This window comes from Lipophrys pholis (assembly GCF_963383615.2).
Source record: "Lipophrys pholis genome assembly, chromosome: 23".
NCBI lineage: Eukaryota > Metazoa > Chordata > Actinopteri > Blenniiformes > Blenniidae > Lipophrys > Lipophrys pholis.
Genome location: NC_137645.1, coordinates 5396232 through 5416569, shown reverse-complemented (window position 1 = coordinate 5416569; position 20338 = coordinate 5396232). Strand labels below are relative to the sequence as shown.

Sequence of the window (20338 nt, the reverse complement as noted above, 5' to 3'; positions counted from 1 at the left end):
ATCAGACTTTCGTAGTAAAATGTTATAAGGCCAAGTACTGGACTCATGTAATTGCCTGATCTGTCTGAACCAGACAAGGAATTTAACATCAGGATTGGAGACTGAATGGTTAAGTAGAAAGGTAAGTAATTTGTAACAAAACCAGAGTAGCATAAATTTTCAGTAATCAACACTGAATAAGAAAAGCTTGGTTTGATTTTTGTTTACATGCTTTTTCTCTGATTGTATAGGTGGTTTTCTCCAAATCTAAAAACAATTTTGGGCTGGGATGTAACTCTTACTTGTGTCTATGGGAAGTTATAACTAACAACTCAAAATGATGACGTTTTAATGACTTTCAATGTGAAATATTTGCAGTGAGGACAAAGAAAAGAGTAAAATAGTTTATTGTATCAGTAAAGATGAACAGAAGGCACACATACAGTATCTGAGGGTAGAAGTCACGCCAGTGTCTCATATAACCATGTGATCATATAGCAAAATATACCATTACATCCATGTTCTACCTGCAGGACTCCAGGGTAATACGCTGATGCAATACATTAGCAAGCAAATGCAGCCTTTTGCAAAAATATATCCATATATAATTATACACTTTTTCTACACATCAAAGCAAATCAACTATACAAACTGCAGAAAACTATCTCGGTACATTAACTGGTGAGCCACATGTAAGAAAATCCATGCTTCTTATTAGCATCAAAGTGGCAGTATTACAGAATCAAAAATAGAAGCAGTACCTTTGTCATAGATCAGAAATAGGAAAAACTTACAAGTCCATATAATGCCAAAATATTAGCTTTGAAAAAAAAAAAAAGAGAGAGATAAAAGTACACAAGAAAAATCTTATTTTACATGTTTGCAGGAGGTTTAAAAGGTCTGGAAAACACAAGTGTGTCCCTTTCAAGCAGTATACGTTTCACCCCCTTTAACAAAAACACTTCTGGGTAAATTAGGAAAATAGTGACATGGCTTCAAGATACTTTTTGGTTCAAATAGACATCCCAGAGCTCACGTACACGAGGACTGCAGCCGCGCTGCAGAGCTACCACCTCCACGACTGTCATAGAGAGCTGAAGCATTTCGCGTGGAAAGGTCGTCACGATTTTTAATTTTAATTCACAAGTCGGAAAAAAGGTTTTTTTTATAGCAATTTTACATGAAAAATCTGACAGATTTGGGGATTGATGCAGTAACTTTAACAGGAAAAAAGGAATTATTCATGACTTCTTGTAATTTACAAAGGAAATTAAAGCTTTATTTGTAGCACATTATGAGTTTTATTTAATTAGTTTTTCTTTCTAAGTTTGAATACTGTGATAATCATGATTATATCTATATAAATATATCAGTTAATCGCATAACTCTGAGTCTTCTGAATATTAAATTTATATTCTAAATCAAACACTTTTTTGTGAACACTCTTTAAAAACAAAATCCAGCATTTTCCTGTGAACGACATGATGTGAACTGTCATATCAAGCTCTTATGTCTACATTTTTCTTTAGTCATTTCAACTTTTGAACAGCTCTGACCTGAATCACAATTCTCAAAAATAGTTTTGTGTGAGGGAATAAACTTTAACAGTCTTACAGATTCAGGGACTGAATCTGAGGTTTACAAAGCAAAACACTTGGCAAAAAAAAAAAAAAAAGAAGAAAAAAGCATAGAATTCTCAGACAAACCGCGACAGACAGGATAGATATCGAGAATCCCAAACACAGCTCGGTACGTTCGGGCTCCACCTGGTGAAAAACAGTCCCCGGGGGGGCCAGGCTGTGGAGTCTAGTACGGGTAGCTGTCGGGAAAAGCCAGGCCCTGGATGCACTGCTCAGCCCCATCCCCCAGGTACGGCCCCTCCTCCTCGTAGCTGGGCAGCGGGGGGCTGTCCTCCTCACTGGGGGGCAGGATGGCGTCTGGGTCGGCCTTCAGACTGGGCCGCTGGTTGTCTGGGAAAGCCATGGAGAAAAGTGCCTCGGGGTTGCACACAAACTTGTAGACGTACCTTTCCCCAGCCACCTGTAGGAGGAACCAATCAGAAGAGAGTTAGTGGACAAATAATGAAAAAGAACTAAGCTTCTCATTGTGTAAATCACCATATTTAGCAGTCTGAACACATGACTGCTTGCTGCAGCTGTGCCAAAAATGAAAGAGAACAAAGAGAGGAGCCATAACCTGCCTTTACCTTCTGCATGATGCCCTTCTCATAGTAGTAGCGCAGCGAGCGGCTCAGCTTGTCGTAGTTCATTGCCGGTCTGTTTTTCTGGATCCCCCAGAGTCGAGCCACCTTAGAAAATGAGGAAAAAAAAGAACAAAACTCCATCAAATCCCCTGTGTGCATGGATTTACAAATCACTGTCATCCCCAAACACCTTCCTCACTCACCTCTTCTGGATCAATCAGTTTGAACTCCATGTTGCGCCCCGTCCACACGATCAGGTGACCGTTGGCTGGGTTGTCCAGCAGCGTGAGCAGGAACTGCCAGAGCTGCAGGGAGCCTCGGCGCTGGTAAGGCAAACCTTCCTGCTTCACTTTACCTGCTGACACACACACACAAAGGGATGAAGTGCAGTCTAGCAGCAGCACCAGCGGCACCAAATCTAGGATCATCCAAGCCTTACCTTCCATTCTCTCTGGCACCACACAGGTGTCGTCGTAGTACAAACGCTGATCTCTGTCATGACCGAACCCTGCGGGGCCAAACAGGTAACATTAGAGAGGCTGTGACAGCTTTGACAGAAAAAATCCTGGGATTAAAACTCACCAGCACAGGCATTCTGAAACAAAACAGGAGACTTTACAAAGGATGACGATCGGCAGGTTTGAACCTCTGAGAGCCAAAAGAAAAGAAGTCTTCATTAGAACACAGTCATGAGAGGTGGTGTATAAATTAAGTTTGAACAGAAGTCCACTGCACTCACCCGAGTCAAATCCAAAGTCTCTGGGTTCCTGCTTAATCGTGACGTGGCTGAAAGTGGTCTGAGGCCTTGCCAGACCTGCACCGGGGGGTCCTGGATCCGGGTAACGCGGGTCCACCAGCTCCTGTTTGAAGGCTCGGGGGCCGTGGGGGACCAGGGGCTCGGAGAGGTGGCGCTGGTACAGCGGCCGCCCATCGCGGCTCGAGGGGTGGTACGACTGCGTGTTTGCCGTTTTGTCTGGAGTGAGGAAGGGCAAGCAGGGATCCGAGAGCTGCCGCTGAAACCTGTAGGTGTGGGGACATCATTGAATGCAGGTTCAAGATTCATTTCTGAGTTCAAATGTGTGAAAGTGAAAGCGGGGGTCTGACCTTTGTTCCGTGTTGAAAGATGCACCTGAGCAGCCGATGGCAGGGTGCGGCAGAGCAAACTGCCGGCTGTGGTTAACCTGGGCGAGGCTGTGCTGATGGTGGTGGGAGGGACTCAGGGCAGGAGCGTGGCTCGGGGGGCAGCTTCCCGTCAGGTGGGGGTTGGATGGGTGTAGCTGCCTCTGTATGGGTGGAGGTCCAGTGGGATGGATGGAGCCACACTGGGCTCCGGCGGAGGCCGGAGTCAGAGCGGGTTTGTTGTCACAGGCACTGAGGAGACAAAAAGAACAATAACTCAGGCTGCAAGGCAGGATTTACCCAGAATACAACAGTACACGCATATTGAGGGTCAGTTTGGCACCTGTAAGTGTAAAGGCACATGTCGGCCTGAGGCGTCCTGCAGGGGGACGGCTCTTTGGATGCACCCGGCTCCTGCTTCACTTTGCTGACTGGCGGTCCATGAAACATCACTGCAAACACACACACACACACACACAACCATTTAATTGCAAGTACATGCATTTATTTGTTTGTATCTGTTATAATGTTATTGCATCAAAATCCACACCTAAATACAAACCAATCAAAGAGCTTTACTCAGTTTACCCAAACACAAACCTGATCTTTATGCTTCACGTTTACAATATGGAAAAAAATGTCCAGATTATATCACTAATATTATTTATAAGACGGGTTCAATGGGAAGAATAAAAACCTCCTCCCTGAGCTCGGCCAGATGTTTCCATTCACCACGATGCTGCCAGATTTATTATCTGTTGATGCAGCGACCATGATGACGGTAATAAACACGCGCAGTACATGTTTGGCAGTGGCACTAAATGTACCGTTTCCCCTGACTCCCTTCTTATCGGGGACGTGTTGAACACGCAAGTAAAAGGTCCCTGGTAGTCATTTTATTACCCCATCATTTCCCCCACGCCACGTGACTGCTATTATTTGAGTGGCGAGGTTCCAACAAGAGTGCGTTTGAGGGTCGTATACCGTGTCACATGAGTCACCAATAAAGGGGTTTATGTGACAATCATTAGAAGGCGAGTGATGATGACCGTGTCCTGCCACAGTTTCTATGACGCGTGCTCACTCAGGATGATGAATTAGTCAGATACAGATGAGTAAACAATCATAGTGTGAGTGATCGCACTGTAGGTGTGCAAATATTAAAAAAAACAAAAAAAAAACAACTATGGCTGAACATGTCCTTCACAACAGCAGCCTGGCTCGTGGGTGTGATATTAATAGTTTTTCCAACAACAGATCGCAGCGATGAGTCAGATACATCACACACAGAGTACATCTCCAGGCCTCCTCACTATCGCTGCTTTTTCGGAGGCTTCTGGGTCTTATTGTTTTTAATTTAAGAAGCCTTGACGTGAACCCGAGTGGTCCAACAGAAACCATGAAAACTCAAAGCCAGCACAAACCTTATAACCACAATGACCATGTAAACTACACTCAGGCACTGCCAACTAAATCCAGAGATGGAAGCATAAATCAAGAAATTGTGCTTTCTATTACATCTCAGCGGCTTGAAGAAGCTACTTACAGTTATTGGACTGGAAATCTGGGACGAATTGTTCGTCATCAGGAACCTGAGCTGTGGAGGGGGAAAAAAAGAGACTTAAATACTCAGAGAGATACTTGGTGCATTTAGCTGAATCATCTTTTAGATTTGTTGCAAGGCGAGAATTATTCGGAAACACTGCAGAAGTTCAGAGCGAGGCTAAATGTGAGTGGAAGCTCACCTTCTGCGATCCATATCTCTTGGAGCTGGCTCAGATCTTGAAAAAGCTCTGCAAGACAGCCATCATACATAAATATAATTAAGACTTTATCAACCAGCATCTTCATGCACAACTGGATGAGCTGATGTACCTTCTGTGTCCTGAGCCAGCTCTGTGTCCATGTACTTCCTCCGTCTGTCACTAAGACATCTCTCCTCTTCTTCTGTGTGACATTTCTGCATAAACAGGTGAAATAAAAGGGAGAGTCAACCGAGGAGTCACCAGTTCGTCTCTAGCTGTAATTAAGGAACAGAAATAGATGGAATATAAACTTACACTCTCGGGGACCATAAAAGGGACCTGCTGGTCATAAAAGCCGTCCATGCTGGAAGTGTCTTCACCCTAGGTGAGACATAACGGGGAGAGATCAGAGGAGTCGAGCTTCTCTTAAAGCTCAAAAGTGGAGTAACTTTTCTATCACTTAGCACCATCGGACTCGTTAGCGTGCAATTTTCCACCAGGACTACCCCTCCATCCACATAACCATCATCCCTTTCATGTGACTTGCCGCATTTGTGCTTTGCTGACCTTTCTGACCCCTCGGGAGGGTTTGCAGTGGTTGTTAAAGCCCTGCTGTCTATGAAAGAGGTTACGTAACCCGCAGTGAGCCGAGTGTGACGTGAATGCAGGCCGCGGGGGGGGGGGGGGGTCGCCGCTCCGCAGAGACGTTTTGAGTAGATGAAGCTGGCTTTCACGGCGATAAGCAGAAAGCAGCTGTGAAGATCAATAAAAAAGTGACGTCTTTCCCTCTGGTGGCCTGCATGTGATCTCTGTCACTCTGCTGAAGCCAAATGTGAATTTATCCGACGCAAAACTCAGTTTTACTGCCACAGCAGACCTTTAGACGGGAAAGATCAAAATAAAGGAGGAGAACTGAAGCACGTGTACAAATGATCTTTTAAAACTTGTTAGTTGGGTATCAAACACAGAGGAAACGTGTGTGTGTGTGTGTGTGATACTATATGTACCTTTAAATGATGACATGGAGTGTGTAACATTCAGTTTTAACCATCCAAATGAAAGCCCTCACAGCAACATTTATCTCTACCATGCCCCACACAAATTACATCTTGGGTTTAAGGTTCTTTTGCATGTTGTTGCAATATTCTCACTCATCTGTATGACGCACTTTGAGTTGCTGTGACAAATAAATGCACAATACAAACAGAGTTGCTTTGGCTTACGGAAACATTTCAACAATAATGCCTCTACTGTCCGTTGGTGGCAGTGTTGAGTAACTTTTGTGACCTGACAAATGGCTGTTCGATATTAGCCTATTCTGATTGTGGCTGCAGTGCTCCAGTGGGTAAATCTAAATACTTCACTACTGTGCCACAGCAAAGCACTTTTGTGACTCACATCATCTTGGGGTGTTAAGTGGTTTTGCAATAACAACAGGTTGGGAAAAATTGCTGATCCGAAAGTTGAATGAGAAAAAAATGTCTTCAAGAACAAATTATGGCTGTTGTTCTGTCATTACATCATACGTGAAACACGTTTTGTGTTTCCCTCCTTTCTTTTACAATATTATATTTAAAATATAATACTGTAAAAAGTTAATTTAAGGTATATTTGGTAAAGCTACATTCTAAGGAAACAAACAGGTCCTGCATGTGTAATTGTAAGATAGTAAACCTAACATTAGATGGTACCTAAGTTGTAATTACCTGTATGTCTTTGTTCTCTGGCGTGTGTCCCTGGCTACACACCTCGTCAGCAGAGCTTTCCGTTCATGAGGAATGTGTGTTTATAAATAAAGTTATTTTTCAAGTAGGGATAACAGCTGCCTCCATCCATACAGTTTTTTTTTTTTTTATTATTGTTTCAGTAAGTTGGATCATAAAGAGAAGATTAAATGGGAGATTTAGTGAATGGGCTATTTTGGCGTGACGCACAGGAGAGGACAGCACGGGTCGTGGGACCTCCTTGTTTTTCTCAATGAAGTGAAACACGATCCTCACGGAGGGGGAGGATGAGGAGGGAGGGGTGGGGGTGGTGGTGGTGTTAACAGCTCACCATTGAGAAATTTGCCACATACAACAGAGAAAGACTCACGACGTTAACGCGATATTAAATGCGGCTGCTGCGAACGTAAATGTCGCCGCGCGGACCTCGCAAATGCGCAGAGATGGACGCAGCGTCGCCCTTTGAAGCCCAGAAAATGGCGATCGCCTCTTAACCCACATCTGCTCCCCTAGCAGCACGCAAGCGAAACCTGCGGTCGATGTAATCAAAGCAAGACCGGCCCACTCGCGAACATGCACAACGAGCTCCTGATTTAACGAAGGAATATTAGTGCAGCACTCACTGTTCGGGTGAGGAGTTTGTTGGCAGTGTAGAAACAAACGGAAAAGTCCTTCCTACATCCCCTGCAGCTCCGCGGATAAACACTCGGCTGGAGGATTTTTCTCAATGAAGAGCTGCGATCACTGGAACCAAGCGGAGAGCAGCGTCGCGACGCCATTGGCTGGAACTGCGAGTCAGTCACAGGATGGGCCAATCAGCGCCCGGCGCCCTCTGACGTCCGTCCCCTGTGTTTTTTATGAATGGCTGCGTTTCATTCATGGTTCCACGGATTTCTTAAAGGGCCAGTGTCAGATACCGCGTAAACAAGATCGTTACGTAAAAAAACCCTCCTCCCAGCTTTTAATGTACATGAATCAGACAAACAACCACGGAAGCAACAGTGAACACAGCATGATTCATATTAAAGTAGTGATATGAAAATATTTATGAATAAAGAAAGTTGTTTGACAAATAACCATTCTCAATAGGTTATGACATGTAAAATCAAAACATCGAATTTTTGGAGAAGCAGAGTTTGTCAGAAGAATAAGAAAGATCTTTGGCCCTTTGTCCAAAGAAGAAAGAAAGAAAGAAAAAGAAATAGATGGAGAATAAATGTTAGGACAATTTGAATATTGCAATTATTACTGGAAAAAATTCAAAAAGTTCCTGGAGAGAACTACCTGATGATGCAAAGCTTCTCTCTAGTGAAAGGTACTGGTGAGTTACTTTTTTTTTTTTTTAACTACAAAAGCAAAAAAAAAAGTACAAGAGAATGTAGCACTGAGTCATTTCAAATCACATGAGTGTTTTTGTTCATTATGTTCTATTAATAAAATGGGAACCCATGTGAATTGCACTGTATCTTGTATTTATTCACCTTTTACACATGGTTGCTTTTCCTTTAATGAGAAGTGCTTCAAAAATAAACTGTAGATAAAAACATAAATAACAACATGTAAGTGAAGTTTTGTTTGATGTATCCTCTTATCCTCCTGGGCTATATGATCAAAAACATTTCCCCTTTTCCTGCAACTACCAAAGTCACCAATCACACCTTTCCACCATTATTTTCTTGCAAGTGGAAGGCGATGAGGGGGATTTTCCCATAAACACAATACATTTTTGCAACTGTTAAACGTTTGATGGGTTTAAAGCTGCGTCACATGACTGTTTAAAGTGGTTTAATCTCAGTGGGTGGCAGAACAGTTTCTCCACTTTTTTTTTTATTCTGCTCTGATCTCTTTCCGCTTCATTACTAGCAGCTGCAGAGAGATCACCGAGCAGTTCACGTGATGGTGCAATGAATCTCACACAGTACCTCCTTGATAACACACAGGGATGGAGCTCAACAACAGTGTGCATACCCTGCAGCTATTCACACTCGACTCACAAAATGTCAAATGTCAGGAGAAGTTTTCTCCATTCTACAACAGCCACTGAAGTAAGACTTTTGACATGATTGCTGTTTTTGGAATCTCTGGGCACACAATAATACATGTTTTCATGTTTTCATAACGTTCACCTGGACAGGTCATTCCATACTGAATGACCTGTCCAGGTGAACGTTTTGCACTGATTGTTCTATTTTGAAAACTGCTCGATCAGCGTTGCGAGATTCCAAGAACGGATCTGCAGCCGCTGTAAAAGTTCCAGTTCAAACAGCCGCTGAGCTCAGCAGCTCTGTTATTCATTTGCAACGTCTCCTGTTCACTCGGCCATCGCACATCCACAAATATGTACAGTATCACATCGGTAATTTATTTCTCTCATTCTTCCGTTCTGGCAGATCGACAGGCGTGATATAACTAGACATATCCTGCGGCAGGAAATTACACAGTCTGACTGTGCCTTATCAAACATTTCTTTAGGTTGCGTTGATAGCATCCTTCCCTGCTCCTTGCTGGAGATCCAGATGTATTTTTATTGAAGGATGGGGTGAAGGTGGAAATATATTATAAAGTACCTTAAGATTTTTGAACTTAGGTCTAATAGCTGAAGAGTAAACATTTTAAAAGATTTTTTTTTACTCCTTTTGGAATTAAAGTTGTGTAAATTTAGACTCCAAAGTATCTAATATCAATTTCAGGGTAGTACTGCTCTGTCCAGGAGAGTTCATTTTCTTTGATTTCTGCATGCACTGAGATGTTAAACTGACAAGAATAGCAAACAAATCTAAGTTTTTTGAAAGGAGTGGATTATTCAGAGATGTTTCAGAATGTATCAATCAGTCATATAATTTAAGTTTAGAAACCCAAACATAATTTGTAATCATGTTTGAAAATCATGCACAAGGTTGGATTTGATGTAATTTAAGATACAACGTATAAAGTAAGACTGCATAAGGATGTTAAGATGCCTTCTGCTCAGGTTTCCTCCCAGTCTCATTCATGTGTAATGACACTCTGACACCACTGGGTGCCTCTCATGATAACAACCTGTGTGTCTTCATCACCCGGTGACTTCTGTAATCATTCAAACATCATTTTCATGCAGAAACACCATGTTTGTGGCCAATTCTGCACCAGCTGCTGTATATTTGAGTCTCTGTGGCACCTTCCTTTTCTGCTCATTTCAGATTTGTGACACATTTAATGGTTTAGAACCTGGAGTTACACTAAAGAAAAACACAAAATACCCCCAGGTGAAAGATGGTAAGCTTCCCATCAGTCCCAGGAAGGAGAAACTCTAAATTTGACCATAGAAATGTGTTTTAGTTGGTGGGATTTAGTGATTTACGTGTCTAAATGCAGCTTTATTTATCTGTGTGACCTGGTGGAGAATTGTTGTTGTTGTTGTGTCTGCGTTGAAGCTGTGCGTTGGAAATGGTTAAACTGCCACGCTGTATGTTTTTGCCTGCCGTCTCTGGAAAAGGCTGTCTGAACAACAAAGCCGGCATACTGCGGGTCCTCCATGGTGAATCCTCCTGAATCATCACTGGGCTCTTTTTTTTAAGCTTTTTGTTTCGAGGCTTTTCCATGAGCCACTAGACGATAACACTCGCCCAGCCATCAGGGCCATGAGAGTTCAGGATATTTTGGAGTATTTAGATAGTACGATAGTCAACTACTTATTAATTTTGTTTAATTCCCTTAAATTAAAAATAATTGTGATTTTTCGACATTGGCTATGCATAGGTGTGCACTGAGTTACAGTTGTAAGGTGTTCTCCAGTTTCACGGCCACCATAGGTTCTTTTCACAAATAGTATTCTATATCCATTTGGAAGAAAAGTGAAGGTGATTTATAATCAGCTTTGTAATCAATACAAGTCATGTGCAGTTTGTGTTTATTAGCAGCAGAGTTCAGGCCAATTCAGGAAGCAAGAAAAGAAAGCTCAGAAGAAATGAATGCACAGAGTGTACGCTGCGGGCTTATATTTGCCTAAAAGTCTGCAACACGTCTAATGGAGCCTAGAGATGGATGCAGAGCCCCCCACTCTGAGTGCCGTCTGTACTCGCCCTTTTCCAGCAGGTACTGACGCCCCCTGTAGTTTGGGTGCTCGTAGAAGACCCAAACTCCATCCTGGACGTGGGCCGAGTGGACGTCACGGTAGCGCCAGCGGTCCAGCAGGTTGGGTAGATCTTCGCTGAACTCGATCATCTGGCCACCAAAGTCTGGACGTTCGTAGATGCGAATCCTGTGTCTGCTGGATGGCTTCGATATTCAAGAAACAGGAACAAATGTCAACAAGTGAGGTTGAAAGGTCACTGAGTTTTAAAATATGTGTCAAATATACCTATTAACCTGATTATATAATAAGCACCAGCCTGTCCACTCTTGTAATACCAGTTTGCGCCACAAGGTGGTGTAGTGAGTTTCTTAAGAGCCAAAATGTTCTTGAAGCTCAACAAAACCAAAACAGGATCCAGCAGAGGTGTATCGGTATTAAATATGATTAAAAAACCCAACATCTATTGCAAGGAAGAGGCAATGCATTTTCTCTTTTCACTCTAAGAATGTTTTTCCCCTTCAATTCCTTCATTCCCAGCAGGGATCGCCTGGCAGATATGAGAAAAAAATGAATCGATACTGAACGTGTTTCAACAGGACTTACATATCTGATGAGACGACAGGAGCGGATGGTGTCATTGAAGCCATTCCAGCCCTGGTAGTTGGGGTACTCCCCTCTCATGAGGACGTACTGGTAGCCCATATATTGGGGTCTCTCATAGATGACCCAGGCCCCGCCCTCCACCCGGATGGAGTTGCAGCGGCTGAAGTGGGAGCTGAGCTCAGGGCAGTCGCTGCTGCATTCATAGTAACGACCCTGAAAGTTCTTGTCTTCATAAAAGAAGATCTGAAAGCAGAAAAGAAGTCAGGTTCAACTATTTAGCATTTTGTAGAAACAGCATCATAATGTTGCAAAGTGACGACACTGACCTTCCCTGCATGCTCCATAATCACCTTATGTTCTTCCTCACCCAATCAAATTAGAGTCCCTCTCTCAGATTGCATGGGCCATGCCCCACTTTTATATTGAAAGCTGATGAAATGCATTGCCAGGAGAATTATTGTCATTTAAATGAGCTCTCCATTAATGTTGGCACATTAGCTGATTCTGCAATTGTTTCTCTCTCTCTGTCTCTGTCTCTCTCTCTGTCTCACACACACACACACACACACACACACACACACACACACACACACACACACACACACACACACACACACACACACACACACACACACACACACACACACACACACACACACACACACACACACACACACACACACACACACACTGCCGTGTTGATGCAGACAGTTTAATTGAACTTGTGAAAAAGATTTGTCTGCATATGTTTTTCTGTTATTTAAAAAAAGGAACATTCAACTCCAATGCCGACGCTCACAATACAAATGTTTACTTTATAACACAACAAGTACTTCCAGTACTTTAATATTCATACAAATATTGAATCAACTATTTCTTCTTGATATTGACAGGCACTCTTTAGTTTGTGCACATATAGACTTATTATTCATTAAATTTCAATTGATATTCCTCTTTAATTTCTCCTCCCATTTGGTCAAATTGGTGCAAACTCTTTCTAAATGTAGTCCCTGCAGTACCAATAAAGCTATAAAAGCGATCTACAGATCATTTGATATGTGAGAAACAAATATCTACAGTACCTTGTTAGTGATGATATTAGCACAGTTGGTGTTTTACTAATAAGTTAGCACATCCAGTATTTTCTTCATACAAGATTCAAATATTTATCCAGGCCGATCACATTGTTCTGAAGCACTGAATCCTGTTTACCTAAACAATACAAATGCAAAATGCCCCAAAGCCCCTGGATGCAGTGTGCTGACAAAAACAAGGGCACTGCAGGACATTTGGTTTGATATGAAGCACTGTGAGCCGAGTCAGTGACGGAGTGGGAAGCTTCCAGAGAGACACTGCAGATCAAATCAGACGAGGTGGGATTAGTCCGTGAAGTCTTGATGTAAAAACTACAGGGGAAAGTGACTCAAGAGAAAGTGCCAAGCTCTCAAAATCAGACCAAACACTGCCCTCCAGAGATGCACCAACCACAACACAAGCGTGCTCTGATCTGAGGAGCATCCTGCTGGTGGTTGAAGGAAGTACCTCCTCAGAATTTGTAGAACTTGGATCTGACAATGTTCATTCGAAATGAACACACTACAGTACTTTTCCACACTGGAGCCATTTTCTGCAGAATCAAATTATTTACTTTGGCTTCTTAAAGTATTATACTGAAGATATGTTTAATTTCCCACAGTCGAGAGATTACTTTATAATGTATAATTTGTTTTAAACTTTGGTTTTTACAGTGGCACTCTGAATATTATTATAATCTTTATCTGCCAATAATAAGAGGTTTGTTGTGATTTTATCTGAGGGGATTTTGCTGTAAATGTCACAGTACATTTTCTGGGATATATAATATAATATTATAATATTAGACCCTACCTGTACCTCTTGGCTGGGTCATGTTCAGAAGATGGACAATATTAAACTTTTCATATAAAAGTGTTGTATAGAAATATATGAATGGAACACAGTAGAATTGATAGATTTTTAGTGATAACGTTTTATTTTGTTTAAACTCTCTGCATTACCTCATGTTGGACATATCTTAAATAAACATGGACAGAAGTCAGAGTTTATTCATTTATTGCTCTTTAAGTGTGCAGATTGACAGAGGGGGGTGGCGAGTCAAAATTCTGTGATCCTGCGGAAGGAAGCGAGCCCAGGTGTGGACGCCCCCCAGTCAGTGTGCTGGCGGTATTCGCCTCGCTCCAGGAGGTACTGGTGCCCCCTGTAGTTAGGAAGGTCGTAGAAGACCCAGGCACCGTCGGTCACCATGCAGGAGTACGCCTCGCGCAGCTTGTAGGTGTCGTACGCTGAGGGGCAGTCATTGGAGGACTCCACCATCTGCCCGCCGAAGTCCGGCCTCTCGTACAGCCTCAGCTTCCATGCACCGCTGTAGACCTACCCAAAAGAAAAAAAAGTTAGAGTTTTGAAGTTCCTGTCTTAATGCAGATTTTCAGGGCCCAATTTTTCGGAAGGAAGACCCATAACCCCCAACTTGACCTCTCAGTTCTCATCAGGAAGGAAATCTGGTGGAAAACGTCCACATCAAACGTGCAGATGACATTATGTAGTGCATTAGTTGAGCCACAGGACTGCCTGACATAGAATCTTGAATGTGATTTGTGTTTTTGCGCGGGTATGTTCAGTCGACTGTGAAAAAAAGAAAAGGCTCAGGAGTTGCCCATGCTTGATGCACTTTGGTGCTTGTGTTCACAAACTAATGCCAGTTTTCACAGCCTGCAGACACTGAAAGTCGTTCTCACTCAAGAGCTCTGCGGAGAGTTGATCTGTTCTCCTAAAAAGGAGAGACTTTTGTGTTGTAAAAGAAAATCAAAAATCTGAAAAGGATTACATCGTAAATTTGCAAAGTTTGCTGTTGATTTTGAGTCTGTATTATTCTCTCTCTGACATTCTGGCATCGTGCCAACCTGAATGAGCGAGCATTCAGTTTGGCCTGTTGCCCTCATGCGCTGCTGCCTCGACTCTTTTCTATCACTGTTTGATGTCAAGCCTCTGCTCCCAGTCGCCACACCAGTGAGGAATCTTACATTCTTTATGGCGCGGCAGGACTTGACGCTTTCGCTGAAGGCCATCCACTGCTGGTTGTCGGCGTACTCCCCGGGGCTGAGGACGTACTGGAAGCCCTTGTAGTTGGGCCTCTCATAGATCACCCACATACCGCTCTCCACCTGGATGGAGCTGCAGCGGCTGAAGTATGTGTGCAGGTCAGCACAGTCGCTGTTGCAGTTGTAGCAGCGGCCCTGGAGATTCTTCTCCTCGAAAAACGTGATCTGTGCAAAAACATCAACTCGCGATTATCAAACATGGAAAATCCTTCCAGAGCAGAAGAGTCCCGAGAGGGTTGGTCTTACCTTCCCCATTTGGATGCAGTGTCGACCTCCTTCATTGCTGCAGCCCCATCAAAGTATTTATCGATAAACAAAATGTGCAGAGTGCGGCAAGTCTTTGACATCCAAATGAGGTGGATTTACATATCAGCAAAATGGCTCGGAGCGGTTTGATTTGCCTTTGTTGCAGCCTGATGATGACTCGGTATCAAACACATGCTGGAACAGTGATGGCAGAGGACCAGTGGCTGACTGGTGGAAAGAAACACAGTGAAATCACTTTTTTTTTTAGTTTAAATCTAAATCATACTCTGACAAACCTTTACTGCCTTTATCTCTCCTTGTTTCTGATTCTAAAAGTAATTTGCTTGAAATACTAGCAAAGCATTGTTGTCACCAAGTGGAAGTACTTCGAAACGAATGATTTATTCACTCGAAAGTGAAAAATGATGTTGTAAATGATCAAATGAATAGTACCTTTTAAACTATGGTCAAAACACGAGAAGATAAATAACAAACAGAAGTGAAAGAAAACATGCAAATAAGCAAAAGAACTCAGTCCGATAGAAGTATGACTAAAAAACACATAAACACTTGCTAATAAAACCTGTTAGTAAGTCAGAAAACGTGAAAAAATGAAAACACACACATCTACCTATTGTTCTATCTTCCGTTAATGAGTCACAAAATTGTAAATAATAAATGCTAAAGAATCCAATAATTGAATGAATAAAAACAATATATACTGAGAAAGCAAACTGTAATCAAGTCATAAAATAGTTTGAGGAAATTCCAATAATTAGATGAGTAAAAATGTAAATCAATCAGGAATTAGTTACAATAAACCTTTCCAAGATTCCGGAAAAGAGACGAAAAAAATCGTTAACACCATAAATTGAAATTGAAATAAGTAAAGATTTACGATCAACTACTAAAGTCCAATAATTATTTGAATAAAATGTAAGTTGAAATAAATGAAAAATTATTCACAAATACTGACAAATCAAAAATATAAATAATCTACAAACTACAGTAATAAGATAAAAAAAGAGATGAATACCAAGAACTCAAACTGTATATAAGCAAAAAAATATTAAGAAAACTTAAGTCCTGTAATTAGATGAATGAAATGCTGAGAAACGATTGTTTAAAAAATCGCCTCAAATATTTTGTTTTGCCTTAAAAGAGCTCTGATTTATAATGTGTTTTTACAGTAAAATGTATCTGCTTGTGAATAAGAAACATCTTTTTTTCCACATAGTTTTTTCCCTTCTTGAGTGCACACATCTTTGTAAATTGTTATTTCTATTGAAAGATAGAATTTCTATGTATTGTAATACCATTAGGGTTAAATAATGACAAAATACGTGCAACTGTTTTTCAGAAGGAAATTTTAAATTAGTGATATAGTGACCAAAGACCACAAAACAATTTCCAAAACCACCAACACCTCAATGTGTGTAAAGGGGACAGGACTAGTGAGTGAATGTATAATCTATCAGTGGACTGTGTCAGTTTCATTGCAACTGCCTTTTATTTAGCTGTTTCAGTCTTTTAGGTTGTTTTAAGCTTGCTTTTTTTCTTTTTCATTCATCTCATGTTTGAGCATTTGGTTTTGTATGTTCATCCTTAAACAACTGTTGAACACATCACCCAGGCTTTCTGGGAAATCTTTGTACTGAAAGTTTTAAAGTACTCAGTAGATGCTTTTTGTTCAGGTCTGCTAAACTCACAATAGAATCACAGAGAGATGTCAGAAACAATTGATTTTCTCCACTTTATTTTTCTTTCCAGTTAATACATTTGGTGTTTAAGTTAACAAGAGTCCATGATGCGCCTGATGGAGCTGAACCTTGTCATGTTGCTCATGCCCGTGTCTCGGAGGTTCCTGTACTCTCCCGGCTTCAGGTACAACATGCGGCCTCTGTAATTGGGCTGCTCGAACATCAGCCAGTGGCCCTCCATCACGTTGCAGGACTGGCACTCGGACATGCGGAAACGGTCCATCATGTTGTCGCAGTCGTCCATCAGCTCGTGCATCTGACCGCCGAAGTTCTCCCGCTCATAGATCTTCATTCGGAAGGGTCCACGGTGCTGCGCAGGGGACAAATCAGGAAAATTGAAGCTACAACTGAACTTATGATTTGTAAATCAAAGCTGAAATTATATAGTTTAAAAATATGACTGTAGAGAAGACAAGGATGTTGGAACTTCTTGAAATAAAAATTCTATCATTGAAATTTTGTAAAACTGGAAAAGATTTCACATCAAATTATTTCTCATCTCTCAAATGTTGCACAGAGGAAGTGTCTCCATAGTAAATGCACCAGATCGGTCTTTGTAAACAGCTTTGCACACAAACTATTTGAAGCAAATCAATTCATTTGACCTTTTCAAGAATGTTCAGCGTTCCTGGTTCACATTGAACTGCTCTGCAGCACTCGCATAGACACCGTTCTAGTTCCATGATCACAAAAGATGTAAGGAAACCTGCGCTAAAGTTTGCAATACTTTAGATTTGTTCTCATTCCTGCAAATCCTGACAAATATAAACAGTTTTAAGCTTGTCAATCTGCGCCAGAGATGTTCACGGGAAGGTTGGCCAAGTTGCATCAATAGGCGGCAACAGGTTGTTGTGTGCCTGAGTTCGATAACGTCGTCCACCTACCATGGGGATTATGCGAGAGGACCTGATGCAGTCGCTCATGCTCATTCCCATCAGTCGCTGGTTGTCTGGATACTCGCCCCTCCTCACCAACATCTGGTGGCCCATGAAGTTGGGCTTCTCATAGACCATGAAGAGGCCGCTCTCCACCCTGCAGGAGTTACACCTGCTCAGGTAGGAAGTGAGCTCCGGGCAGTCGCTGCTGGTCTCATATGAGCGACCCTGGAAGTTCCTGTCCTCGTAGAATATGATCTGTGATAAAAGGACAATAAAATAATATTTCAGTATCTAGTTTAATACTTTTGCTTCATGTCTTTTTGATCTGCTGTTTTTGAAAGTTTCACTTACCCTCCCCATGGTCATGATATTTGTGAGCAAATCTCAGATGAACAGCATCAACATCGACCCTTTTCCCTTTTTATACATTGCACAGCCATAGTATTTCCACATGGCTTGTGCTGAAACCTTTGAGTCATCACTCTATATTGTGACACGAAGCGGCACTATAGTGCGGCAGACTCGACTGTATGTCAGAATCTCCAATAGTTATTGTGAGTTGAATATTGCATTTCGTGTGTTTCCAGCAATTTCAACTATTTATTTCGCATCTCTTTCTGTAAAAATCTATAAACTGTGAGCATCAACAGATCAATAGATGAGGCTTGCGGGGACTTTATCAGCATTCAACATACTGTAGACAACACTTTGGAATCCACAGAGCAACTCTGGTTCAGTCTAGTATATTTGAACACATTACATATTGCATTATTTGAGCAACATTTTGATCTGCTGTGACCTGCCATGACCTCCTGGAACTACATTCACTGTACAATAATAACTATTCAGGTGTACTGTAAAAAAAAAAAAAAAAACGAATGCAGGCTCACGTGCGCCTCATGATGAGTCATGATGTTTCGTACAAAGGTGTGCAAGGTCGTCTGTGGCTGACAGTATATATATAAGTGTGATGGGTTTGCATCACTTGGAAAAACTCAAACCATCACAATGGGCAGGGTAATACATGTGATATGCTTGTAAACAGCCATGTTGAGGCTGTAGAAGAAGCTAAAAACTGATAGATGACAGATATTGCAATATGCAAAGAGTTGTTCAAATGGTCCAGATGGTAAATTGACATCTCTCAATTTTTTTCTTTTGTTGTTGTTGTTGTTGTCCTTAGATCATTTTCTATGAGGAGAGGAACTTCCAGGGTCGTTCCTATGAGTGCAGCAGTGACTGCTCCGACGTCCAAATGCACCTGAACCGCTGCAACTCCTGCAGGGTGGACAATGGGTGCTTCGTGGTGTATGACCGCCCCAACTTCATGGGCAATCAGGTCTTCCTGAGAAGAGGGGAGTACCCCAACTTCCAGTTCATGGGGAGCATGATGGGAATGATGGGCATGGCAACGATGGAGACAATTCGCTCTTGCCGCATGATCCCCATGGTTAGACATTCTTGCAGATGCTCTAAAATCTAAAGGCATTCCTTGTAGGCTACTTTAAAGAAGGTGGTACGGAAACGCAACAGATGTGTGTGTTCTTCTCCAACAGCACAGGGGGCAGTTCAGGATGAGGATTTATGAGAAAGAGAACTTCGGGGGCCAGATGCACGAACTGATGGATGACAGTGAGTCCGTCCAGGACCAATTCTACATGTCTGACTGTCAGTCCTGCAACGTGACGGAGGGCCACTGGCTGATGTTCGAGCAGCAGAACTACAGAGGCCGTATGATGTACGTGAGGCCGGGAGAGTACAAGAACCTCCGTGACATGGGCGTGAGCAATTTGACGAGAATCAGCTCCATCAGGCGCATCATGGACATGTGCTGATAATCATAATTTTCAAATGAACGTGTGGGTCAAAAATAAAACTTATTTTGAAGTAACTCCTCTGTTTTGTGCTGGATACATCTACATGACTGACACATGCACAGCAATGCAGGAGTCTAGTTTATTTTACCATTTTTGATTCAACCCTAAAAACCCAATAATTATGTGTTATCTCACCCAGTCAAGTACTCAAGCAATTAATACATGAAATGAAAATATGTAACGATCTACATTAGGAATAGATACGTACAATCTATAGGAATGTCTTTGGTGGAAGTTTATGCGTTTATTCTTTGTATTACAATATCTGTGATACCTCACTTGGAGCTAAATGAGTTTTATAGAATTGTGTTACTCAGGTAATATTAGATTATTTATTTTAAACAAATCCATTACACTACAGTAGAGGATAGCAGTGCAAAGCTAATATGTGTGAGTCAGTGCCAAAACACAATAGTTGGAATGGTAAAGCTTGTTTTGAGGATGAGATTCATCACAATCATCGGTTTGTGTTATTTACAATTATATTTCTATTTACAATTGTGCACAAAAAGTTAATATTAAATTGATACCTGAAACACAAGAAATATAATGCTTCAATCTCTATAGTCACCCAATTTGTCACTGAACATCATACATCAGTCATAAATTATTCATGTGGAATATTTTGTGCTTCATTACATAATGTAAAAGCTGGCAAAACTAAGGTTACTGGTTCAAGGCCTATTTTGATCTCTGGTATTAATAATGTCTTTACAGGAATCATGAGCAAATTTAACAGTAATGAAAACTCCAAAGTGTTTCCTAACATGAAAGCTGAAGAACGTGGTCAACAGAGTTGATTGAAAATTCACGGTGATATCCACGAGAGAAACTCATCTTGTACATAGTAAATAGTATATTGTAGTACTTCACACAAATGGATATCGAAACAATCCAAACACACAAGAAAGGTCAGAACAACTGATATTTTTATAGCAATAAAATAATGTTTAAGGTTGCATTTTCATATCATGACTTCAACTTCTCTTTTGCAGGAGTACTGTGTTGTTTCT

At 41.6% G+C, this 20338-nt stretch overlaps 4 protein-coding genes and 1 pseudogene across 6 annotated transcripts; 1 reads left to right on the top strand and 4 right to left on the bottom strand.

The window, feature by feature from the left end:
• Positions 1 to 368: 368 nt before the first annotated feature.
• Positions 369 to 7493, bottom strand: LOC308127857 (ETS translocation variant 5-like). Of its 2 annotated transcripts, none has more exons than XM_080493232.1 (13): positions 7394 to 7493; positions 5362 to 5427; positions 5177 to 5261; positions 5047 to 5094; positions 4848 to 4898; positions 3645 to 3753; positions 3287 to 3553; positions 2922 to 3202; positions 2765 to 2830; positions 2622 to 2690; positions 2386 to 2540; positions 2186 to 2287; positions 369 to 2019 (listed from the first exon to the last, which is right to left on the bottom strand). In XM_080493232.1, the coding sequence occupies exons 2-13, from the start codon at positions 5407 to 5409 to the stop codon at positions 1786 to 1788; spliced, it is 1515 nt and encodes a 504-aa protein (XP_080349358.1). In that variant the 5' UTR covers positions 5410 to 5427; positions 7394 to 7493; the 3' UTR covers positions 369 to 1785. The 2 variants fall into 2 exon arrangements, with proteins under 2 accessions (XP_080349358.1, XP_080349359.1); XM_080493233.1 differs by having other exon boundaries at positions 370 to 2019; positions 2386 to 2537.
• Positions 7494 to 10754: 3261 nt separating this feature from the next.
• LOC308127595 (gamma-crystallin M2-like) lies at positions 10755 to 11771 on the bottom strand (the record flags this gene model as incomplete). The annotated part of the gene is made up of 3 exons (XM_080492727.1): positions 10755 to 11027; positions 11428 to 11670; positions 11754 to 11771. 3 exons carry the CDS (start codon positions 11769 to 11771, stop codon positions 10755 to 10757), a joined length of 534 nt encoding a protein of 177 aa, XP_080348853.1.
• A 1789-nt stretch (positions 11772 to 13560) lies between these two features.
• Positions 13561 to 14819, bottom strand: LOC308127594 (gamma-crystallin M2-like; the record flags this gene model as incomplete). Its single annotated transcript, XM_080492726.1, has 3 exons — positions 13561 to 13836; positions 14487 to 14729; positions 14811 to 14819. 3 exons carry the CDS (start codon positions 14817 to 14819, stop codon positions 13561 to 13563), a joined length of 528 nt encoding a protein of 175 aa, XP_080348852.1.
• Positions 14820 to 16601: 1782 nt separating this feature from the next.
• Positions 16602 to 17877, bottom strand: LOC308127629 (gamma-crystallin M3-like; annotated as a pseudogene). The gene is made up of 3 exons: positions 17800 to 17877; positions 17455 to 17703; positions 16602 to 16880 (listed from the first exon to the last, which is right to left on the bottom strand). The product of its transcript is annotated as a gamma-crystallin M3-like (transcript).
• A 579-nt stretch (positions 17878 to 18456) lies between these two features.
• On the top strand, positions 18457 to 19283 carry LOC308127593 (gamma-crystallin M3-like; the record flags this gene model as incomplete). Its single annotated transcript, XM_080492725.1, has 3 exons — positions 18457 to 18465; positions 18632 to 18898; positions 19005 to 19283. 3 exons carry the CDS (start codon positions 18457 to 18459, stop codon positions 19281 to 19283), a joined length of 555 nt encoding a protein of 184 aa, XP_080348851.1.
• Positions 19284 to 20338: the final 1055 nt, after the last annotated feature.